This window comes from Daphnia pulex, chromosome 1, assembly GCF_021134715.1.
Source record: "Daphnia pulex isolate KAP4 chromosome 1, ASM2113471v1".
Lineage (NCBI taxonomy): Eukaryota > Metazoa > Arthropoda > Branchiopoda > Diplostraca > Daphniidae > Daphnia > Daphnia pulex.
In genome coordinates, this window is record NC_060017.1 from 3,602,589 (window position 1) to 3,626,116 (window position 23,528).

General features: G+C 44.5%; 1 protein-coding gene across 4 annotated transcripts in view; it reads right to left on the bottom strand.

Annotated features, from left to right (window-relative positions):
• Positions 1-1,291: 1,291 nt before the first annotated feature.
• Positions 1,292-23,528, bottom strand: part of LOC124195903 (rap1 GTPase-activating protein 1-like) — a 51,963-nt gene continuing 29,726 nt past the window's right edge. For all 4 annotated transcript variants that reach the window (XM_046590552.1, XM_046590541.1, XM_046590572.1 and 1 more), the window contains 7 exons: positions 15,098-15,331; positions 14,324-14,467; positions 8,033-8,215; positions 5,020-5,258; positions 3,949-4,100; positions 2,701-3,830; positions 1,292-2,616 (listed from right to left, as the gene is read on the bottom strand). In XM_046590552.1, the coding sequence (XP_046446508.1) occupies positions 2,461-2,616; positions 2,701-3,830; positions 3,949-4,100; positions 5,020-5,258; positions 8,033-8,215; positions 14,324-14,467; positions 15,098-15,331 (2,238 nt within the window). In that variant the 3' untranslated portion in view covers positions 1,292-2,460. The remainder of the gene's footprint in view (positions 2,617-2,700; positions 3,831-3,948; positions 4,101-5,019; positions 5,259-8,032; positions 8,216-14,323; positions 14,468-15,097; positions 15,332-23,528) is intronic.

Consider the following 23,528-nt stretch of genomic DNA (forward strand, 5'->3'; position numbering starts at 1 on the left):
CTAGAAGATGGAATGAGAGATTGGTCGATGCTGGGTTGGTGATCTAGCAAGTCCAACAGAAACAGCGATAATTAAGATGAATCCTAATAAAACATGAGAAGAAAATATGTTTCAGCACGTAATAAAGCTAGTGTTGGTTGTTAGTTTGTTACCTGTATAATTTCGATGGCACATTCAGTAGAATACAATGAGTTATTTGAACAAAATATTTAGGCTGCACGACTTTCACGTTTCCTCTGACTGTAAGTTGATGAAAAACATTAAGGTTATCCAACATGCTACACGGAAAAGAACACATCACCGAAACGTTACAGACGAAATCACTCGAGTTTGTTTACCTATGAATTCATTGGTAATTATCGAAGCTAGCTTAACGTTGACTGTTGACTCAGATGAAATGATTTACCTAGGTTACAACAGTGTGACAAGCGTTTTTTTTTTAGATTGTGTGGTCTGAGTAGTGAGTTAGTTCTCTTCTCACGTTCTGCGAATATGCGAAGAAAATTTCGCGTTTTGGGGCAAGAAAAGGGAATTTTGCTTGTAGTTCTATATTTGACCGCTAGATAACGTAGCGGCGAATTGTTTTTTTTTTTTTTTACTTTTTTTTGTAATGGATTCGGCGTGTCCATATCGGCGTGCCATATATTTGTTTTTAAATTTAAAATACCCGAAAACGAATGATTCATGAGTATATTAATGTGATTAAAATAATTGTCTTCATATTTTGTCATACAGAAGCTTCATGGGGAAAAAATCGGGAACTTTTTAATGGACAAGTGCCGAATCAAAAAATATTACTGCATTCAAAAAGAAATTTAACTCGGTTAGTCGGTTATTAAAAAAAAAAGGTGTGCGCATTTTCCAGGTTAAGTTTTAACTCTTCCATTTGAGAAGATACACTGAATAGATGTCAGTTTTATGGCGAGGAGCGACAGTTCTACCCTGGATGTATTTTACTTTTGTCAACCGCGGCAACGGGAAAGGTGATTGTAAAACTATTTTGCTGATTTTTTTATATTCCGTAAGTCACGAAAAGTAGAGAACATTGAAGTCCCGTAAATAGGGAACTCTTTGATCCGTTAAATCACGAATGAATACCTGTCTTGTCAAGGTCTCATTAGAATCCTTTGTAGTTCGTAAGGATTATACACTCTTTCTCTTTGCAGCGGAAAATGCTCTTAGCAAGTCAACTATTAAATAAAGCTTTGAAGCTTTGATGACTTATTGAGTTAAGAATTGAATGCACAGATATTCCCCTTTGAAAATAAAACGACAGCCAAAACAGAATGGATTCTTTTCCATGGCTTCTTTTCGGGTACAATTTGTGGCGGGTGTATTATATCAACATTCATGTTGTACATACAAGGTGTCTATCAAACAGCAGTTTCCAATAACGCGTAGCGTAGCGAGGAGGTGGGGAATAGGGGGGCATGAAATATAAACAGGATTAAATCAACTGAGAACTCTTTACCAAAAACAAACAAAATAAAAATGAGGCGCAATGAAAAATAACTGATCAATACAAGGAGGGAAGCTGATTGTCCGCTTAGGGAAAAACTGTGTGAGTTTGTCGTGTTTTGTACGTGTTTGTGTGTTTACAATGGGGGGAGGGGGGGAGAACCAGTGATAATTGCTAATTTTCGTGAGAACGAGCGGTAGAAACAAAAAAAAACGAAGGAATTTTCAAAGATTCTTGTGAATCAAACACGTTCTCTCGGGAATGACTTCAGCGGTTGTTTTCTATTTAGTGTAAGACACAGAGATGGGATTCACAATGTAAACGACGTATTTGAACATCGTAGTAAATCGCATTTGACTTAGAAGAAACTGTGCACCGTGGCCATGCACAAACGCAAAAAGGTTGACCAAATACATCAATTGTTTTTTTTCTTTATAACATTGCATTCCCCAGCGGTTCTTTCCTTCGCCGTCTATCTCCCAGTTTCTGTCGCTCTTCTTCTTCACTGGGACTGACACAAACAAAAACCAACAAACATTTTCTAGATGATCCGAACGTGCGTCATACTCAAAAATATGAAGCAACGGTCTCTTTGGTAGGTAAATATATATATATGTATATATATATAACAATGAATACGATAAGCCACAATCAACAGTGAATGAAACACAGGAATAAGATAGGATTGTTACTCCTTCCTCTGATACAATCAATCCGAGAATTTCGCGTCATACAATCCCCTGTCCAGGAACGCTCAAGAGAGATAACAGTTTTGGTTATACGGGAGAGGCAAGTGGGACAGAGATGGACGAGAGAGCAAACAAAAGGAAGAAAGAAAAAAAAAGGAAAAACTGAAAATAACGAATGGGGGAAAAAATGTGTGATCCATCACGTATCGGAAGGTGTATAGTTGTCGTTGAATCAATGATGCGTAGTAGATATATTTTTAAATTTTGTTGAGATATGATGATACGTTGTATGGAGGACCCTCGTGCCCCTATTTAAACAGGAGAACCCTCGTAAGCAGACATGGACGATGTAGCCTGGTGATCCCGAAGGATCAAGCGTAAGCGCTGGAGCTCCTGGCTGGCCGTGATCAGCTCCGAGTGCAACTGGAATTCGCGCTCCTTTAATCGCTTGATATCGCGCTGGCAACTCTGTTGAAAACACAACAATTCAATTAGATTACATTTTTCTTAAATGAAAAATCCCAACGTCAATACAAGGACAAATCTACTTACCACGTTCTGTCTGAGTAGTTCTAGCTTGTCGAACTTTAGCTTGTTGACCTCCTGTTGAAGTGTTTCATTTTGCCGGATATGTTGTTGCTCCTCTTCCGGTTGGTGATGACCTGGCTCCGACTCGCTGTTGTTACCGTAGCAGGAACACGACTTGCCGCTCAATCTCTTGGCCGTGGCCGGAGTTTCGGCTGATGACAGGCTCTCCATTCCCGTGTCCGAGTCCTCGGTGGGCGGACGCGGAGGTTGTTGGTGGTGGATTGGATTGGTTCCAGTCATCCGCGACCCCGTTGCCGCTTGGTGAATGTTCTCCATCTCGATGCTGTTCAATGACGAGTCGTCGCTATCAGGGACGGTCATACGAGCGATTCGCGAAGGCGGAGTGTCCAGCGATGGGCTAGTAGACGGCGAGGCCATGCCAACTTGTTGGACGGCCAACTGTGATGACAGAGACGACGATTTGTCGGCAGCCATCAACGCTTTGGACGGGCCGCTCATATTGCTGCCTTTGCTGCTCAAACGCAACGTGCTGGCCGGAGTGGAGTCTGACGAAGCGTTGGACCAGTTCATCGAACCTTTCTTGTTGGACGCGCCAGAGGCCTGTGCGACAGCACCTTGTTCTTGCTGAGTTCGCCTGGCCGACGACAGGGCCTTGCGAACCGTATCGATAAAACGAGCGCCTCCGCCGACGGGCGCCGTGTGCTGGCTGGCCTCTGTTTTGGCGGGGGCTTCAGCCTGAGATGATCCGCTTAGCAGTGGCGACGACAGGTGTAGGAAATCGCAGGTTTTCTTGTGAAGATCATCGACCAGATTGGACAGCAAGGCCGTCCGAGTCCTCAGTTCGAGCCGGGCAAACTTTTGGGCCTTGTAGCAAGCGTTTTCGGCGTTCAGCAGCTTGGTGAGGAGGAATTCGCGCAGTTCTGGGCCTTTGCGCATGACGGGCGGGTCGGGCAACGTCGGCCCGAAAAAGTTGACGCCGTCGCGAGCCGTGACCGTGATGCGGTAACGAACATTGGGTGTGCACGGGTCGATGGGCTGCACTACAATGAAGGCGTGCAGAAAGTGCGAAGCGATCATGTCCGGTGCAAAGGGCGTGTTGTCTTCTTGGAACACCACGGCGACTATGTCGTTTCCTATAAGGGAAAAATCAGGAAAAAATCAGGAAACGGGTGACTATAGTAAATCAAAACAGCATTTTTTCGCATCCGTATCAATGACTTGTGCTGAATTCCAGTCTGCCATCTGTCTTACCAATATGCCGCTTCCTTTGCAGCTGCTGGGGATCGTTCTCCGTATAAGGAAGGAGAGGCGCCACATGGAACATGATCTCCCGGTCGCGAAATGTCTCGTACAGCGAGTCGACGCCCGTCTGGCCAAACTGCGTGTCCAGACCCCCACGGTACCTAATCATAAAAGAATCAACAACAAAAACACCGTCAGCACAGACGAAAACAAAAATATAAAAACAGAAAAACAAAAAAGCACTTGAACATTTCTTTCTAAATTTGTTGGAGGCGGATGAATATGCCCACCGATTTGTCTACAAACTACAGGGTATGAACAAAAAGGCTAACGGAATGATGATGGTAGCTGTAACACCACTGCTGTAGGCCTATTGAATTGCAAATAGAAAGTTGGGTGCAATCGTATGTATATATACTGGTGTTCCCAATGGGCAAATAAATTATCCGGCCGTTGTAACTATAAGAGCAGGGGCTTCATAAATCTCATCATTTGTTTGTGTCGTTCGAAAGCCGATCCTTCAAAAGAAATCCGCAGCAACAGCACGGTCCGACTCGCGTCATCAATTACGGCCATCTCATCAGTGCATAATTGGCCGCTGGCTTCCAGCCGAGAAAGGATGAAAATGGACCCCGCCAAACGAGAAAACACGGCAAAACAAAACACAACAAAAAAATATGAATAGAACAGGTTTTATTATAATTTTTTCTTCTTCTTCTTCTTCTTTCTTTTTGGTCCGAAAGAAAGATGCAAATTTGGCAAAGAGAATCGACCCGGCCAAGCGTTGTAAATAAGCTCTAGCACTAGCACATATTGGTTATTCAGGACCCACCCGCCATCATTCATCATATTTCTCTCCTTCACATCTCGGAGATGGGGTTCTTTCCTTTCTGTATAGTGTCTCTCGCTGTGCTATCTCATTTGTTTCTTTTTTAGGTCGTCATTTCCAAAGCAAATGCGTTGCTGCCTCTGTAACGCAACGCGCGACTCGGGGGATCGTTTTTCATTTTCTGTGATGGGCGAGCTGCTGCTCCCCATTGTGACGCGAGATGATGTGACCGATCGCATTCATTTATTTACCCTTTGTGATCGAGCAGGTGGATCCTCTTGCCCAGGACGTCGAGGAACTCGTCGAGAGCGGGGGATGTGCCGTTGTTGGCGAAAATGTCCTCCTCGGTCGTCTGGCCGAACCGCTGGTGCAGCAAGCCGAATTTGAAGTGGTTGACTAAGACGTGCTCGTCGTAGGCGGCGATCAGCGGCGACGACTTGGGCCACGAAACAGGTACGAATTTCTCGGTATTCAACTCCTCGCACAGCAGCTGCAAGAAGTAACGGGGCAAAAAGGAATTTATAAATTAATAATGACGAATATAAAAATAATAATACAATCGCCGTTGGAATCTGGAAAAAATCCCACACGCGCTTTCATTTCAATGACGATGGAAAAACATTTGAAAATCAAAGTTCCAGGTAGTGGATGGAGAAGAAAGCGCGGAGTTATCTCGAGTTGCAACACAACGCACGGTACTATATTGGTATCGACAATAATAGGGTGGGTCCCAAACAACCCAGCAATCGCCGAGTCACGGACTCTCGACTTGAGCGCCCATCACCTTTTCAGGTGACTTTCTTTTTCTGTGATTTCTTCTGGCTCGTCGCGCACTCAGAAAAAAAGGATAAAGATAGACGAGAGCTTGTGTTTGCATCAGCAGCCAACTTCCTTGACACCAATCAAGCCAGCATTAACCCCTATTTGCACTGGTGTGGGTATGATACGCCACCCTCTTGAACGAAAGAAGAAGAGAAGAGGTCCCTTTTTGAAACTTTCTACTTTCCCGCCCGGTCGTATCGCCGGTTAAAAGGTTTCTTCGTCTCGGAGCGTTAAATTGTGTGTGCGCGCGCGCGTACTCCTCGGCTTCGTCGTTTTAATTGGTTTGCTCGGAAGAAAACTGGCCCTCCCTGATGTTATTCGAAACGGTTTCAACATTGCACGCTTTGTCGGCTGCCTTCTTCTTCTTCTTCTTCCAGGGTTGAATTTTCGACGCTAAGACGCTCACGATCTCGTGGTTTTTTCTTCTATCTGAAGTTCTGACCCGCTTTCGGCGTCCATCATTCAAATAACATCAGACGGCAACGAATCATCTCTTATTCCTCGAGAGGAAGTCGAGGGGGATTTACCTTGGTTAATCGAGGAGAAATAAACACCCGTTAACCGAAACCCAAAAAAAGAACTCGGCAAGTTTCTTTTATAGACGCTTTTCGTATTCTAATCTCTCCGCGTTCCTCCAACGGCCAAACTAAACAACAACCAACCAAAAAATAAAAATAAGAAAATATTATACTGGACATGAAACCCTTGCGCGCGAGCCGTCCCGTTTGAATTCTTCTTTTCACATTCTTGAATGTTTTCGACTTTTTTTTTATTGTTTTGGTTGTTTTTTATCTTTTTAAATGTGTGTGTGTGTGTGTGTCGAACATTTCTGTCGGCAAGTCGTGAGAGATCAACATCACCCGAAAGGATTCCTTACGGATCCCATCGAAAATAAATAAATTATCTCCCAGCAACTTGCGCTAGTGGTTTACCTGTATCTTTCTGACCACACGCATACACAAATAGATGTTCAAAAACCCCTTTGATGACGTTAATAGCTTTTGTTCTTTGAGTAGGACACACACACACACAAGAGAAGAAAATGAGTGGGAGGTGGTGACGGTGGTGGTTGGAAAGACAAAACCGAGAAGAAAAGGTAGTCATTTACATTATTAGAGCTCTAGCGCAAAGAGTCAAACACCAGTCGGTTCCACCAGATGGTGCAGACATTCGGAACCTTATTCAAACCCTTCATCTTCTTTGGGGTTTTTTTTTGTGTGTGTTGCGTACACGTCCGTCTTGCTTCGTTACGATCCCAACACGAAAAGAATGAGGAGATAAAGAAAAGAAAAGATGAAGCAAAATGAACGGTAAATAGCCCGCCGGTGGTTGGTGGCGCGTTAAATGGGCTGGGCTGATGACCCAACCAAAACGAATGCATACTATATACATCCTATCCATCTTCTACCTTCATATTTTTTCTACCACCAACTTTTTTTTCCTGCTGTGGCGGTTGTCGTCACGGCAGAAGGCGCGTCACCACGAAAAAATAAAAAACCATTTCGAATGGGCGAATATATAAGAAAAATGGTGAATGAGGCGGAGGAACTATAGCAGCAGGATATGCATCAAGAACGACGGAGAAATGGGTGTCGAAACCTGGGCGCACATTATTGCATTACAAACAAGATTCCCACTCCAAGGACACAAACCCAAAAGTTCCTTATTTATCATCTTTTTCCCTCTCTCTCTCTCTTGTTTCTTCATTTTTCGTTTTTTCTTGTGGGTTCCTTTCGGTTGGATATGGCCACGCCACACGTCACCGTTGGTTTGTTACAGCACAGCGTCAGTCCTACCTGGTGGTGGTGGTGGTGGTGGCGTGGGTTCCGTGTGGTGCCTTGCCAAATGCAAAGGTTCACTGCGGCGCTATTTTCGTTTGCTGCCATTGCGATGACAAGGCAACCGAGAAGGCCAAAGAGGAGGAAGGAATGACGGAATATAACGAGAAGGGGGGAGGAAAAAAAAATGACGTCCGCAGGCGAGAGGCCAGAATCCCGGCCGTTTATTCTCGTTCCCGACTCTTTTTGAAAGTTTGTCGTGAAGAATAGGCGAAGAAAGAAACGAAAAAAAAAAATAATATTCGTGAAGGTGGCGGACGTTACGACACAAGATGGGGGGGGGGGAAGTACTCGACGACATTCGACACCCAGTTAGAACCTTACACGGTATGCGAGAAACCATCTGGCACGACATCCGAAAATGCCGATTCCATGGCAACCGACCGAGATACGACAGGCAAACATGTCGCCTCCGCACCTTTTTCAACGTTTTGACAAAGGCGCAAATCTGTAGCGCCATCAGGAGGAAAACTAGTTGGCAGTTTTTCCAATCAAAACAAAGTTATCCGGACAGACACACGACACGTATAACGAGAGAGAAAGAGACAAGCCATAAAAACAAGAGGGAAAAGTAAGAAACAGGTGGGAAAATGGACGGACTTACTTTGGCCATGCGGTGAGGCGATGCTTGGTCGCTGAGGCAAGTGGCTGGAACGACCTCGTGTAGCGTTCCGGTCTGTAAGCGAAGGATGAGCCGGACGTAATCCTGTCCGGCCAACATTTCATGTTTGACCGACAAAAGGACCGGTCCCAGCGCTTCGTCCTGAGCCACAAAGTTCTGGTGCTCCTGGAAAAAGAAAAATCGATAATTTACGCGTTAACGACGAGTTGAAACGAAAAAAAAAAGTTAAGAGAGCCGTGAGCGACACGCTCACGAAATTACAGAGACTTGTGTCACTGTACATTCTTAATTGGTCGGCTGAAATAGAGTAGGCCTCTTTCTCTCTCGTCCCCACAGAAATTCATTAGACAAGAGGAGGATCTACTGGCTGCTCTGCTTGGTGGTATTCTCGACTTACGGCCATTTCTCTGTCTCTTATTCGAGCGGAAGCGGCCTCGGTAAGACAGCGAGGGGGATTTACGACGGACATAAGAGGTAGTGAGGCATTCCCACGACGCTTCTCCACGTCATTATCAAACATTCACACACACACACACGTATATACGTAGATAGGGGAAAAAAGGAAAAGAAAACCCCGAGCGTCAAGGACGTCGTCGTCGGCCATCTCTTCCCACGGGTGGCATCTTAGAAGCGGATGGATTTCCCATCGTATCAAACACGGACGGTCGACGATCATCACGGAAAAATCTCACGTCGTCTGTGCGGTCCTTTCGTATTAAAATAATAAGAAAAGAAAAAAAAACCGGAAACCACTAAACAAGCCTTCACGGTAAAGACTCGTCATCGCCCTACACTTCCCTTTTTTCCCCGGTAATCGGAAGCGCTCCATCATCATCCGTGCAAGATTGCCATACTTCCCAACCGCAAAACATTGAAATTCGATGAAATGTGGTGCGCTCTACACCTTTCCCAATAGTCTCAATTTCTCTCTTTTTATTCTTTTTACTTTGGGCCTCTCGTATTGTTGCCATATACATTTGAACTGTCTTGTTCTCTATTGTCCACTGATGTATTGTACTCGAATCTATTTCATTTTTTCCCCCCTCTTCCATTATTGTTGTTGGTTGAAAAAATTGTTTTTCCTGTTTTTGTACCGGCAACGCACCTGTCTATTCCCCTACTCGTACAAGGTAGAGTGGGTGTGAGACAAGATAGATAAAAGAGTGTATCAAACCCAGTTCCTCTTGATCGCCACATGCGGGTTCGAACACCTTCTCTCTTCTTCTTTTTGGAGAGTTCCTATCTCACAGTAAACCCCCCCTGCCTAGCAGCCGGAGTGTTGAATTGGCCAATCAGGGACAGGTGCGAATGTACCGGATAGTATATGTACTGTTTGTTAGCTGTGTGTAACCTCGATAAGGGCTTTTTATTCGTTTTGTATTTTACCAGTTGTCGTATGGGATACCTGGTGGTGTGTCTTTTTCCCCCCCAAGCGACCAGCAACTTTCCCTACGTACGGCCGTGTTCCACATCGTAAAAAGGAGAACACCTGGTGGCCAGAGACGGTACGACGATATAGACAAAATGTGAGACTGGGTACTGTGCAGTGTACCATCCATTAAGATCCGATAAAAAGAATTACGGAAAGAAAAAAAGAAAGAAAGAAAAGAGTTACTTATCGGCCGTGTTTTTCACTACGAATTTTATCGGCCATCACGGGATCTATTAGCTGGAACGAAAATTTCCAAACTGTTTTTTTCTTTCTTCTTCCTTGCCACCCGATAGGTGTTGTTATCCATTCCCCCCTCCATTTTTTGTGTTGTTGATTTCGAAACGTTACGGTATCAAAATAGTAATCGAATGAGTCATTATAATCGGTGAAAAGAACGAACTGGCGTAACGGAGCTGTCGTCACTCAATTCATCTTGTGCAATAATGTGAGGCTTGTGAGCCGCATTTCGTGTAGCGAATCAAAAGATTTGGAACGGAACTAAACAAAAAAAAAATTATATAGGACATGGAACTACTTATTATTATTATTTTTTGTTTATAAATGCCAAAAAGGAAAAAATAGAGTCAGCCCTTTTCACGATCCCGACTCTCTTGTTTTTTTTTTCTAGTTACGTGTTCGCCAAGGCGTTTTGAAACAAGTGTTGTCGCCGTCATGGACCGCGAGTGGGGAAAATCAACCGGTGGCCCTGAACACATCTGGAACGACGTAACTGTTACACCGCTTTTTGACGTGTATCGAAGAGGGTGTAATAGCTTAGAACTTCTTTTTTCTCTCTGTTTAAGAATACGACCGAGTCATTTGAGTCGACCCCATTTTTCGTCCCTACGGCACGAAAAATGAACATTTTTTAAATGATCTGACCGTCCGTTTTTTGGAAGAGGAAACGAGAGTTTTTCTTTTAAAAATGGCGGAAACAGCTGGAACTTCTTTCATTTCACATCGAAAACTCCCTCGTTTTTCTCAGTGTCTATATAATCCCCTTTTTCAAAAAGACACACACACAAAAAGAAAAAAAGGGAGTTGCCTTTTTTCTTTCTCAACTCCCCTCCATTTAATGGCATTAGGAAAAGGGTGCGGACGAGTTCTCGTTTTTTTCCTCGTCGTTTTACTTCTTTCCGTTGCTCTCAATGTAAAAATGAACCAAGTGAAACGAGGGAGAGATGATAAGATAGAGGGGGGACTTTGACCGGATGTACCGGTAGCGACTTCTGCTATCTGTTTTTTTTCCCTCCCGTTCCGTGCCTGCCCATCCACACACTACGTCATTTCCCGTCCCTACCTATATTTCCTACCTTTACCAAATATGACTTGACTGTCCTGTATCCAGCGATGAAATGGATTCTTTTTATTTCATTTTGGTTTGCCGGGTTTTCCTTTTCATTTTTGGCGTGTTGCCTCTGTCATCGACCGTGAAAAAAGTTGGAAGAGTGGTGGGAGGGGCAGAAAGAAAAAAAAAGTGAACTAAAATAAGAGACGAACCACTTGATAATAGTAAAAAGGGAGGAAATGTTTGTGGACAGGAAAGGAGCGAAGGCTTTTCGCCTCTGGTAAATGCGGATATGGCCGACCATTCAACTCCGCGCTAGTCATTTTTACGGCCCATCCGTTTCCTCCTTTTCGGGTGGGTACCCCCCCTCAATAAAAGAAATATGTTGTGGTTTTCGCTTCCATCCGTCTCGTGTTTGATATACCGTCGACTTGTTCCAAGGAAATAAATAAAATAAAATAAAAACGACCACTCGGCATATATGGAAGGAAAATGACCGCACTGGGTGGATCGAAGAGTCTCATCCGCTTCCATGCCAACCATGTAGCAGCGATGGATGCGTCAACCGTGTCGCATGCCTGCGGTTTTTCTTTTTTAAAGGGCAAATTCATCAGGCAATAGATACCGAGAATATAAGAAGAAGACAACTGACCATTATCAACCGAAAAAAGCAGAATCCCAAGGTCGGTTACGACTTTTGCTATCTCGTTCCTAATGGCTCGCTCTACGGACGAAAAAGGACATCTAGCATAATATGGAATAGAGTCCGTTTCGGCTGTTGGGTGTCTTGTGTCTCTCTGCCTGTTGTACAACTACATTGTCAATCGGGATCGCGCCCATGTGAAAAGTGAAAATGCATTAAGCCCTTCCTTCCTCTCTCTACTTTACGTGGCGTTCTAAAGGTCGCCGAGAGTGCAGGATAGAATCCCAAAGGGCGGCATTCAAAACAATTCTTCTCTCTCTCTCTGTCTCTCTCCCCCCCCCCCCCCCGCCATGGCGCATCCCAGAGGTTGTGGCGGAGTAAGAAGAAAAAAGAGCATCGTGTTCACACGGGAACCTCAACTTCTTCTTCTTGTGTCTGATATTCCTCGGTTGGATTCTCTGGATTTCATCCGCCGCGACAGCACTATGATTACACCAATGATGATGCTGGGCTGCTTGTTTGTGCGTTTCTCCCCTCTCGTCCCCATCATCCAGCTCATCCCCCACAACACTCTTGTAAAGGCCCTTGTTGTTGTTCTTCCGTATCGAGGGAGTTGAGAGAAAATAAGAATTTAAAAAAAATAAGAAGGCAGCAGCAGAGAAAGACTATTCTTCTTCTTTTGTACGGTTATAGAGTGCGGGGCCACCCAGCAATTATTATTACCATCCCATCATAAAAATAAAGGAGAAGAATAGAAGCGCAGAGGATGATGATGATGAATGACGAGGGGGTGAGAGAGAGAGAGAGAGAGAAGATGTACATATAAGAACATGTTCGTAAATGCACGTAAAAGAATAACGTTTTTATTTTTTCCCCCAGAAATTCAGCCGGTTGTTGGGTTTCGATCGGCGCCAACCTATACCGATCGAAATCCTCTTTCTCTGGTCTCTATAGATCGTCTGCGTTGCACGCACCCATTTCTCATGGATGAACAGGCCGATTATGCTATTACGGCAGACATTCAGACAGATATTAGAGAGAGAGGCAGCAGCCGGATCGAGGGGAAAAAGGGAAAACAAAAGGCCATCGGGGAATCCATATAGCGGAGCGATTGATAAAGAGGGGCGTAGCGAATGATGTACAATCAAGAGCAATCTGATCATTGGCCATCCATTTCGTCCCTACAGGTCGTGCAGCATGCAGGAAGACGTGGAAAAAGGCCAGGCTACGCTATGCTATATAGGTTGTTTACATGCAGATATTCCAACGGGCCAGTTGGAGGTCGCTCCGGTCGTGATTAGTTCCAAAACGAATGAAAAAAAAAAAATTCTCAGAGACCATTTCGTTTGGATAGAGGAAGAACCCCCTCTATCTCTCTCTCTCTAAATTTCCTGCTTCCCACGCCCCGTGAATGAAACAAATAAACACGAAAATAGTATTTACATCTCACTTCTTTCCACTAGATGGTTGCTTCGCCATAAAAGGCCTGACACGCAGAAGACACAAGAAAGAGGCAAAAGAATAAAAAAGATATAGACAAAAGTTCCTACGTTATTTTTCTTTTTTTTTTATTTAAGACCCCCGTCATGTCGTAACCAAGAGCGAAGGCGAATGATGACTCTTTTTTTGGGCTTGGCCAAACCGAACAACTGCGTTTTTTTTTTCTGTTTTGTTATTTTTTTTTTTATTTCTATTCAGCAGCAGTTGCCGGGGTACTTGTAACGCCGACTGCATAAAGTGTCTATGAACATGACAAAGCTACTCATACACTTCATGTGTCCATTTAGGCATTCGCCCAGCAATATAGGCATATAGTATATATTTGGGAAGCGGCAAACGGCGGATGGCCATCCATCCAGCCAGCCAACTATATAGAACCCGGGTCGATAACGACGGCTTGCGTGGCTGCTGTGTTCATCGATCCGCACTTTGGTATAACGTCGTCGGGGGGTAAGAGAGAGAGAGGGAATCGTCGACGACACGAACTACAATAGAGGCGTGGTCTCGTTATCGATTCGACTTTGATCAAAGTCCTCCTCATTTGATCTCCCCAGTTATTCCATTACTTTTTGAAAAGAGCAACAGCTAGATGATGATGGCGGACAGAAAGGGAAAGTTACGAGAACCAACCAGCCAAACAACGGAGAGCGGTTTCAACAAAGGAACTTGATACAAAACTCAACCCAACCAACTCCTTGCATAACAGTCCCCTTGGCTGCCGACAGCACACGAATCAAGAAAAAAGCAGCTAGAGAGAGAGAAAAATAGAAAAGACCAAAAGAAAGAGATATAGAGGAGAGAAAAGTAAAAAAAGGGCTGGTGGTGGTGTTAGTGTACGCCGACTGAAGGTCGAACACAACCAACTAACCTTTAGCGCGGGGTGAAACGTGCTGGTCTCTAAGGCTAACAAATACTTATAATGGCGTTTCTATTCGAATCGTCATTTCTCTTGACTGCGTGGCTGTCGGCAAAAGCAGCCGAGACCCACGACTCGGCATACATTCTAGAGTACACACACACATGGCAAAAGAAGAAAAAAATAGTACGCGGAAACTCTCTCTTTCTCTGTGTGTGCATACATAACAAAAGAGTCGCCGTTTTGTCGGTGTCAAATAAATATATCTGCGTGACGCGGATTATATTGCCATCGGATGAAGGTAAAAGGGAAAGTCGCCAGGTCCCGCAGGTGAGGGCGCGCTGTCACCTTTGACACGGCGCGGAAGCTGCCCGTGGGCAGTCGTGAAATCCGTAACCCGGCTCGCAGTTGCGTAACACAAAACCCCCCCACACGATGGAGTAACGAACGCACAAATCCCCCACTTTCTCGTTTTGTTTTTCGCAATTTTCGCTTAAGCTTAGATCTAAGGGGGGAAAAAGAAAAGAAACAAGAATTTCTAGCGTCACACTTACTTTTCCGACGAAGAAGCGGCGATAACAACGGGCCGTCTCGTCCAGCTCTAACTTGCACGAGGCCGTTTGCGAAGGGTCGGCCGGGGCTGCGGCAGTGTCGCTGCCGTCGTCGCACCAGTACCCACCCGATCTCGGCAGCACCACCTGTTTATTAGCGACATTCCAAGAAACAACATGACATTTATTTGAGACTTTTTGAAAACAACAAGGTTCGTTAAAACAAGGATGCCCGGGCGTCATCGAGCGCCGTGAGCGTTCATTACCAGCACCAGCAACATTCGCTCGAAGGGAGGAAAACAACAAAAAAGATAACTGCGCAAATATAATATAGACCCGGTCCGGTCCATCTCAAATGCATCGCTCGTTTCTTCCGTTTTCTTCGCATTAAGTTCTAGTTTTAACGATGTGGAATGCAGCCAGCCAACCCATTTTCTTATAACCCACGTTACTTTTTTTTCTTTTTCTTTTCTTTTTCAAATAAAAAAAAAAGACTCGGCTCGGCTGGAGAACTCCGCGCAGGTATAACAACAGCGTTCCTCACGTGCACCAGCTATGACGTCCTCCTCTTTTTTTTTCTTTTTGAACATTAAAAATTTCTATATCTATTTAATAATATATTTTTTTTCTTTTGAGCTGCAACTGATTATCATGTAGATGGCTTTCTTTCGCCTCGATGACTCTAGCTAGCTCTTTTTTCTGATTTAAAATACAATAGTAATATAAAATTCCCTTTTAAAAAGTAATTTGTTTTGTTTTTTTTTGTTTCTTCCTTACCATGGGATAAGGTCCTGATTTGGAAAGGACTTCTTCCAGAATGTCACGCGATGGATGGGCAGGTGGAGCCGAAGAAGCGGCCGCCGCCCCGCCAGACTGTGTAGGAGAATCCGCACCTCCGGACGATCCATTGCTGAAGGCTCCAAGGTCGGTGTTGCTCCCTCGGCTTCCGCTGCCAACGCTGCCACCACTACCGGAAGGCTTTGGAGCTAATTCCAAATCTCTCGTAGTGCTCTGTATGTATAACACAACCGGAAGAGGGGAAAAACAATAAATAAATGAATAACAAATTGTGAAACGACAAAACACCACACGAAATTCTTTTTTTTTTTTTTTTTTTCAATTACACTTGACGACGACGGGGTACATCTTTAACGACGCATAATCGATTTATGACATGAAATTGCGTTTTCGCCACCGCAAACTCGGAACACACACACACAGACAGACTGGTCAACAGCTAGCCCAGAGCCATCATGCACACCTGAGTTGTGCAAATGACCGGAGCGTGTTACATATATATATATATAGACGTGTGTGTGTGTGTATAATAAATAGGCGAGGTGACACATACACACACGTACGTACACGTGTCCACCTTCCATTTGCCATTTAGTGGTAAGACACAGAGACTATCGTCGTAATAACAGTAATGATAACCACCAAAGAATGCCAGAGAGAAAGAAATGTATCCGTCTCTTAGTAATAATAATCATCATAGTAATAATAACAACTGAAATCGATTGGAAGTGCTTCCCTGGGCTGGAATGGCTAATCAGCAACTGATCGATCATTCCCTGCCAGACGGACAGGAGAGGAGATTGCCTTTATAGATCGCTTTCTTGTTTTTTTCTTTCTCCATCGTCACGGTCAGAAAGGATCACAGACCAGACACACACCACCACCAGCACGGCCCTGGCGTAATCAAGGCATGCACCATTTAAAGTTGATGGCATAAGGAAAAAGAAAAAGTCTTGGGGTGGAAATCATTCTTGGATTTTTCTTTCTTTCTTCTCCCATTATTCCCAGGCCACGTACAAAATATTGTGGAAAGATTTTCAATCGATTTCTTTTTCGTCGGAAAAAAGAAATGAAATGAAGAGGGAAACGCACACACAAAAATCTCCGACGTGTCAGATGACTGTACAGCTCGGATCATCTCTCTCTCCCTCCCTCCCCCCCACACACACACACTCTCTTCTTGTTCACAGTTTTTATTGTAACCACCAAAACCGTGTACACAGCTAGCGAACAATAAGATAATCCGGAGCAGCAGATGGACAATGGGCCTTCTTTTCTTTCACATCATCTAACGTGTGCGCTCTTTTTGGTCCCTCTCTTTTTTCTCATTTGTTCGGTTGTCATTGATGCGTATGTGTGTGTGTGTAAAAGGAAAAAAAAAAAGCCTTTAACTATTTCCGGTTGAGAGAGCCGTCATTCACACCGTCTAGTCGCTGGTGGTTAAGTTATTTTTTGGCCACTCTGCTGATGATGGCGATGCAAGCGATAGCCCCCAAACCGAAACACAGTCACAATAACTCTGCCCCAAAGGCGCACGCAAACGCCGCCATCAACAGTGTAGTCAAGGTGACGGGGGTCTCTTGATACGTTACACGTTGTCCAGACCACCGCAGTCCAAGGTAATGATAAATAATTTCGAGTTAGGACCCATTGGCGTATATCGAAGAAAACGAAATGCAATGCCCCACAAGAACAGCAGAACGAAATAGACAAGAGGGATAGAGAAAAATATTTTGTTATGTATAAAATAAGACCGTGAGTCACGGTAGGCGAACGGGAATCAATTTATATCTCTGCCACCTACGCAGAGCCGCCGCCACCACCGCCGCAACATTCAATAAATCGAAACATACGTCTACATTCTTCTAGACGAGTTAGTGATGATAAATAATGAGCGAGATGGTGTCGGTGGTGATGGAACGGCCGATCGATTCGTCCGGTAATGTGTTCAGAAGAAGAAAAAGAGACGGAAGAAAAAGAAAAAGGGAGCGGCGGCGGCGGGTTATGCAAGACACAAAAACTAAACTTACGGCAGTGGAAAGGCGCGACTCGGATCGCAAACGCAACACGCCCATGATCATTGGCTCGTGTAGAAAAAAGTTTCGGGTATTTAATTCACCAGAAGATCCGACTAATGCGGCCTAGTCATTCAGTTAACTAGTCACTGGCCACTGGCGGAAAATCAAACAACAACAGTAACAACAACACTTGGATGATGTCTTTTGATGTTGTCCAACAATGTCAACTGTCACGTTTGGGGCGATACGACGCAGACGGGCGAGAAGCAGCCACACACACTTTTTCCCTCTGCCGTGTTTGTTTTCGGTCTCTGTTTTGCCTTTGAACTTCAACAATGCACAAATACACACAAACACTCACACGTATACACACAGCGAGAGAGAGACACACAGACGGGCGGGTAGTTTAAATAAATAAAGTGTTGGACGTGCGTTTGTCTTTGTTTATGTAGAGATACACCGGCCTCCCGAGCCGTTGTTGTTGGGGGGTGAGTTATACACAGACAGAAACACAGTACACAGGACACACACGCAACTCTCTCTCTCTCTCGACAGCTGTGTGCGTGGGGAGTTGAAGCGAGGACACACCTGGCTCCTACCTGGTCCGGCTCGAGACTGACTCGCTTCCCAACTCAGAACCGACCAGCCGGAGCTCTTTCTCTGTCTCTCTCTCTTGCCAGAGTGCGCCGTAAAAGGAAAACGCAGGGCAACCGAGCCGAGAGAGTCCATGGACCTACACAGTACACACACACACACACACAGTGGGGGGAAGAACAAGAAGAAGAAGAAGAAGAAGAGGAGAACACCACCCTCCTTTTGGGGCTCTGGCTGGGTCTTTGGCACACACAGCTGCTTCACCAACTCCTCCCACAGATACATACACACAGAGTCCTCGACAGTGCGTCTATTATACATCATCATTCTCCATCGACGAAAAAGCCAAGTCAACCAGCAACCCAACCGGTCGAGAGAGAGAAAGAGAATTAATAAAAGACATTGCTATATAGTGTATAGTCAAAAGGGGCGGCTGCAATCTCATTTTTGGGGTTTTTTGATCGCCAAGGTTTCTTTTGAAGCGAAAAATTTATTTTCAACCCAGAAAACTTTTTTTTTATGTCAATGCGAGCAGAGTGCGAATGTCACGGGGCTTCTGTACTTTTCAATTGTCAGTTTTACCGTCCCGGAATAAATAATTTTTCTTTTGTTTTTTTGGCCCCTATTTTTTTGCTGATGTCCATTAGTCAGCGACCGGGGGCTCGTGTCGTTGGATACACTCACCTCGGAGTCGAATGCATTTTTGATCAGCATCTAAGTAACTAACAATCTATAGCGTCATGAGTCTGCTGCTGCAACCGTTAGAAAAGCTAGAGGGGAGCTCAGAGTAGTACATCCTGACCGAGAGTCGAGATTCGTTACGCCTTATGCTGCCATCCTTCCAGGATGGGGCGGAGCCATTCTCAACAACAAAAAAGAAAAAGAAAAAGAAGAAGAAGAAGAAAAGATGTTTGCCTTCATTTGTCTGGGAGGCAAAATGTAGAGAGGGTTGATGAAGCATTGCTATAACTGGAAATAAGTTAGCGCTATGGCTCATTTCGGGTTTTTTTGTTTTGTGTTATTCTTCTTGCTCTCTTCCATAAGGCGTGACTCGACCCGAGTTGAAATAAGAAAACGGAGCGCAAAAGCCACAAGACAGAAAAAAAGGAGAAACAATAAGAAGAGAGGCGGAGTTGTATCTCTACGTGGCTCTTATTCAACATTAATGACCTTGTTAATTAACCACAGCGTATCGGAGGGGATCTACGTAGAGTCCCTTTTGGGCGCCGCGTTCATTTTCTGTGCGGAGGGAGAAAAAAGAGAGTAGTGCACTCCTCGCTCTCTCATTTTCCGTCTTGATTAAAAACATCGCAATGTGAAAAAATAAATAAATAAGAAAAAAAGTCAGAATCAAGAGCACGGGATAACCTTGGCATTTCGACTGGCTGCTGTCGGCTGGCAGACTTTTAGTATTGCCTTCCTCAGTTGAGTGATAACTATAACCGGCGGAGACCACGTCATCCTCCGAGCTATACAGACAGCGTTCGGCGTAGGTGGTGGTGGCGGCGGCTGACGGTAGCGCCTGGCCGAGAAAGGTATACGCGTAGAGATCACTCACCGTTCGAGCTGATCGGCTCCTGTCAGCTCGTGACGATCCTATCAAGACGTCAAGCGCCCTTATCCGAGTTGAAAGGCTCGTCTCTCTCTTTCTCTCTTTCCGTTTCTCTCTCTCTCTCTCTTTCAAAAAGCTATAAATAACGAGCGTCGTGAACAATCAAGTCGGCCAGAGCGTGAGTAACAGTTGCGACTCTCGGCGGGCAAGAGAGGCCTGATGGAAGATGCAGCGCCGTGATGAAGGAGATGAAATGGAATTTTTAAAACGCCAAAGCGCGCGAGGAAATCACATCAACGACAACAAAGGCAAAATGGAGAGGAAGTCGAGAGCGGACGACTTGGGAAGAGCGTCACGCGAATCGTGAATCGTCGCGCGCCAAAACAAGCTCCAGTTTTACATTTTCATTCGACAACAACAATCGACAGCAACAACAATCAACTCTCGAGTGACGAGAGAGGAGAGGAGATGCGCCCTATTTCGCCAACATGACAATCACGGGAACGGGACTGCCAGTTCGTTATGGCTAAGGGTCGACGGGGAAAACTTAAAAGGGCGGGCGATTTGAACAGATGACGACGACGGAAAAAATAAAATATCAAAAAAAAGATGACGCGGAGGAACGCCTGTGAACGGACACTCACGCCATGCACAACAGTTGGTATCAAAGCCCTAAGGGGGGGTCCGACCGTGCGGTCATTTGCATCAGGAAGTGAACGGAAAAAAGGTCTGGCTGTATGGGCAGGCTGGCACCCCTACCAGGCGGCGGCGGCGCGTGCGTCTCGGCCATCGCAACGACGCCCCAAGATGAAGATTCCCCGTTACCCCCGCCGTTCTCGGCCGTCTCTTTGACGCCAGATAAATAGCAAATAAAATAACTCTGGGGGATTTTAAATGAGAGAGAGAGAAGATGACACGAGTTGGTATAACCCAACAACAACAACATCACAACAACAACGACGACGACGAAGACTTTCTTTCGGGAGAAAAGAACTCGGGCGAGACTGACGAGGCGTAACCAACTTCAACCGACATCATTAACGCCCCAGTCCGGCCCGCGCTCCGTGCGAGACATGAGCGAAAGCGCGGCCTCGTCCCCAAAAGAAAAAAGATCAAAACCAACCACCACCACATTCAAACTCAACTCTTTTGAAAGAAAAAGAAAATAAATCGAAGAGAAATATGTAGTGAATATTAAGTAGATTTTTTTTTGTTTTGTTTCACATCACGTTGGCATCGTTAGACGTGCATTTATTGTTTCCCCCCGCCATTAGACAAATGAAGGCAAAAACAAATAATGTGGGACCGGCGATTGTGAAAATCCCGAACGAAATGCAAGGACATCAACCTCAAAATAAACTCGATTATTTAGATGCCGAGTCCGATCGAGATAATGGCACAAAGGATAATATACTAGAAAGTTATGGATCTGTGTGTTTTTACACTAGCCTCGTTCGATCACGACGGTCCGTTCAATGAGAACTAAACTTGCGTGGGTTTTTTTTGTTTGTTTGTTTGTTTTTGTTTCAGTTTGTGTTCATTCTCATTTCTTTCTTTTGTTTTATTTGTCTTGTATAGATTGTACCATTTTTTTCAAATTGAAAATTCAAGCACAGGTACTTACGGATAAAGTATTCAGGGCTTGGTTCTCTATTCTTGTGCTTTTTTTCGATTGGGCCATGAAATGGACATTTCATGTGTCGTTCCATTGATTATGAATCGATCGGAATATAGGCCCTTGCAAGTATTGTGTATGTTCCCTACTTTTTTTTACGATCCGCGCAAAAGGCCCCCACAAACAAGTCGCCCATTTCTTTTCTTCTCCGCGAGGAAAGAAATAGAAAAACATCTCCGACGATGAATATGTAACACATACCCAACACAGCGTGGGGTGATGGTTGAGGCAGAGAGAAAAAAAAGAAGGGAGTCATCAAAGAGAGAGAGAGGGGAAAAAATATAAAGAATTCTGATACATTTAAGGGGTGTGTGCTGCTCTCTCGCCCGCGTTGGGGGTAGATATTTTATTTTATTTTTCCTCTCTCTCTCTCTTAAAGACCAGCTGGGCATGAGCGAACGCGGATGAAATCGATCCTTCATCTCGTTCCGCCGAGGTTTTTTTTCGCTTGGCCCCCAAGTTACGACGCGTTCCAACGACCAAGGGGGTTGACCGCGAAATATAAATAAGATATGCATTTCACAAGAGCGCGCAAAGCTTCGATGCTTAAAAGTGGGTTTACCAATATTTTTCCTTGCAGAGATTCCTAGCTCGGCCCTTGTTGTTTTGACTTCCCCCCATCCGAAGATGGAGATTGCGCGATGTAATCAAGGACGGCTGTTTTTACTTATTGGAGACCCTTCAAGAAAATCCAAACAGGCCAGGCCAGGCCGGGCCAGGCCACCACATATTTCCTCCGCACTGGTTTGTTACTTCGACCGGGGATATGTAGTATTTCAAGACTTTGTAGTACATAGGGGGGTCTCTCTCCTTTGGCCTCAAGGTGGCTTGAGTACATGTATACATAATAAGAGAGAAAGAGACCCATTGGGTCAGGTTGTAAACATACCCCCCCGCAAGACGGAGCTGTTGTGACTGCCCTCAATTGAAAAAAAATCGGATTGTTGTTGTTGTTGTTGTTATTGTTCCCTTCTCTCTTTTTTATTCTGGCATTTTACAAGCGGGGCCATACGTGAAATTCATCGACTTCATCAAATGTGTACACAATCCATTTGATGTTTTAATATTTTGTGGGTTGTTTGCCATTTTAGGTTTCCTCGGCGGGTTTTATGTGGCACTAGAGTCGAGAGAGTAGCTTGATTGAAAGGTTCGGCTGATTTTATTAGGGAACACACACACAAAACTCAAATACGGTAGGGTACGAAGCTATGCGAGCCGTTGGTTTTCAAAAAATAACCGGAACGGCGAGTGGTCGGTCTCATCGGTTCTAACAGGTTCTCCTTCTTGTCCACCTCCTCCCCCCTCCACCCAACCCACATCTTGACCTCCCTCCTTCATTCCATATCTTAAACTTTGCCTTTCCCATGTTTTTATGACCACACCGGAATTCCAGACATTTTCAACGGTAAAAAAAAATCGACTCCGCAATTGACATACCATTCGGAGCAAAAGTATGTTCAAGTACCTTCAATGGTTATCTTCCCTTTTTTATACTTGGGTTTTTCAATTTCTTTTTTTTCTTCTTCTTCTTCCTTGTGCGTTACTGCATTTTTTCTCGGAGAAAAACAAATATGGAAATGTTTACATGAAATATGCATCGTATTATTCAAACATACTTCAAATGCGAGTTGGAACCTGTTGAGTCCATCTAACCTAGATGGCGTGAACCAAGTTGTTGAAACGTACGTTAGGTGGCGTACGGTGCCGGAGGACAAGAAATTCAAATACAGCCGCAATATTGCGGTGCGATAACTCTTAACCCCCCGATAAACATTTCATTGTGCAACTCTTGTGCATGATAATTGAAAAGTTGAAACCCGACAACTTTGTGGTTATACTAAAATATTTGCAAATCCAAAAGTTTACTTTGAGCGTCGAGAGCAGTAAGACCAATAGTTTTGAACCAAAGCGCAAACCGGGCTTTCGTATTCATCCAAGTTAAGTTCGAGTTTAAAAAAAGTGTAAGAAACTTTCAAGCAAAATCGGCTTAAAAGTTGCTGAAACTATTCTAAAAGATCAAAACTGAGCACATAACTTTGTGACAAGATTAAAGCGAAAATATTATTCCCACTTAGACTCTTCTCCGGGAATCGTCCTATTTGGTTTAAAAATATGACCACTAGATGACGGCAGTTACAAGCGAGGGCGGGTAGGACGAAAAAGGGAAGAAAAATAAAAACGACAAACAATTCAAAACCATTTGACAGGCAGTTTTGAGATCATCTCGCCGTTCCCTATTCTGACATCCCCAAATGCCAGAAAGAGTATTTTTCTCTTTTTCCTTCTTCCCTTTTTCATGTTATTCTTTTGTGTGTGTGTGTTGTGTGTGTGTTGTCTAGAAAAAGCTTGTCACGACCTGTTCGCTTCTTTCCCCGAAAAAAGCGCTGCTGCACTGTTGTGTGTTGGTACTAGAGCCCCGACTAGCCCACAAGTCGGAAAATTCAGAAAGATATGGCAAAGTGCACGAGGAACAGATGAGGGCCAGACACGAAACGTCTCGCTCGACAGTAAGGAAAATGAAAAACGTATCCGATTACAAACACACACACACACACACAAACACAAACAACG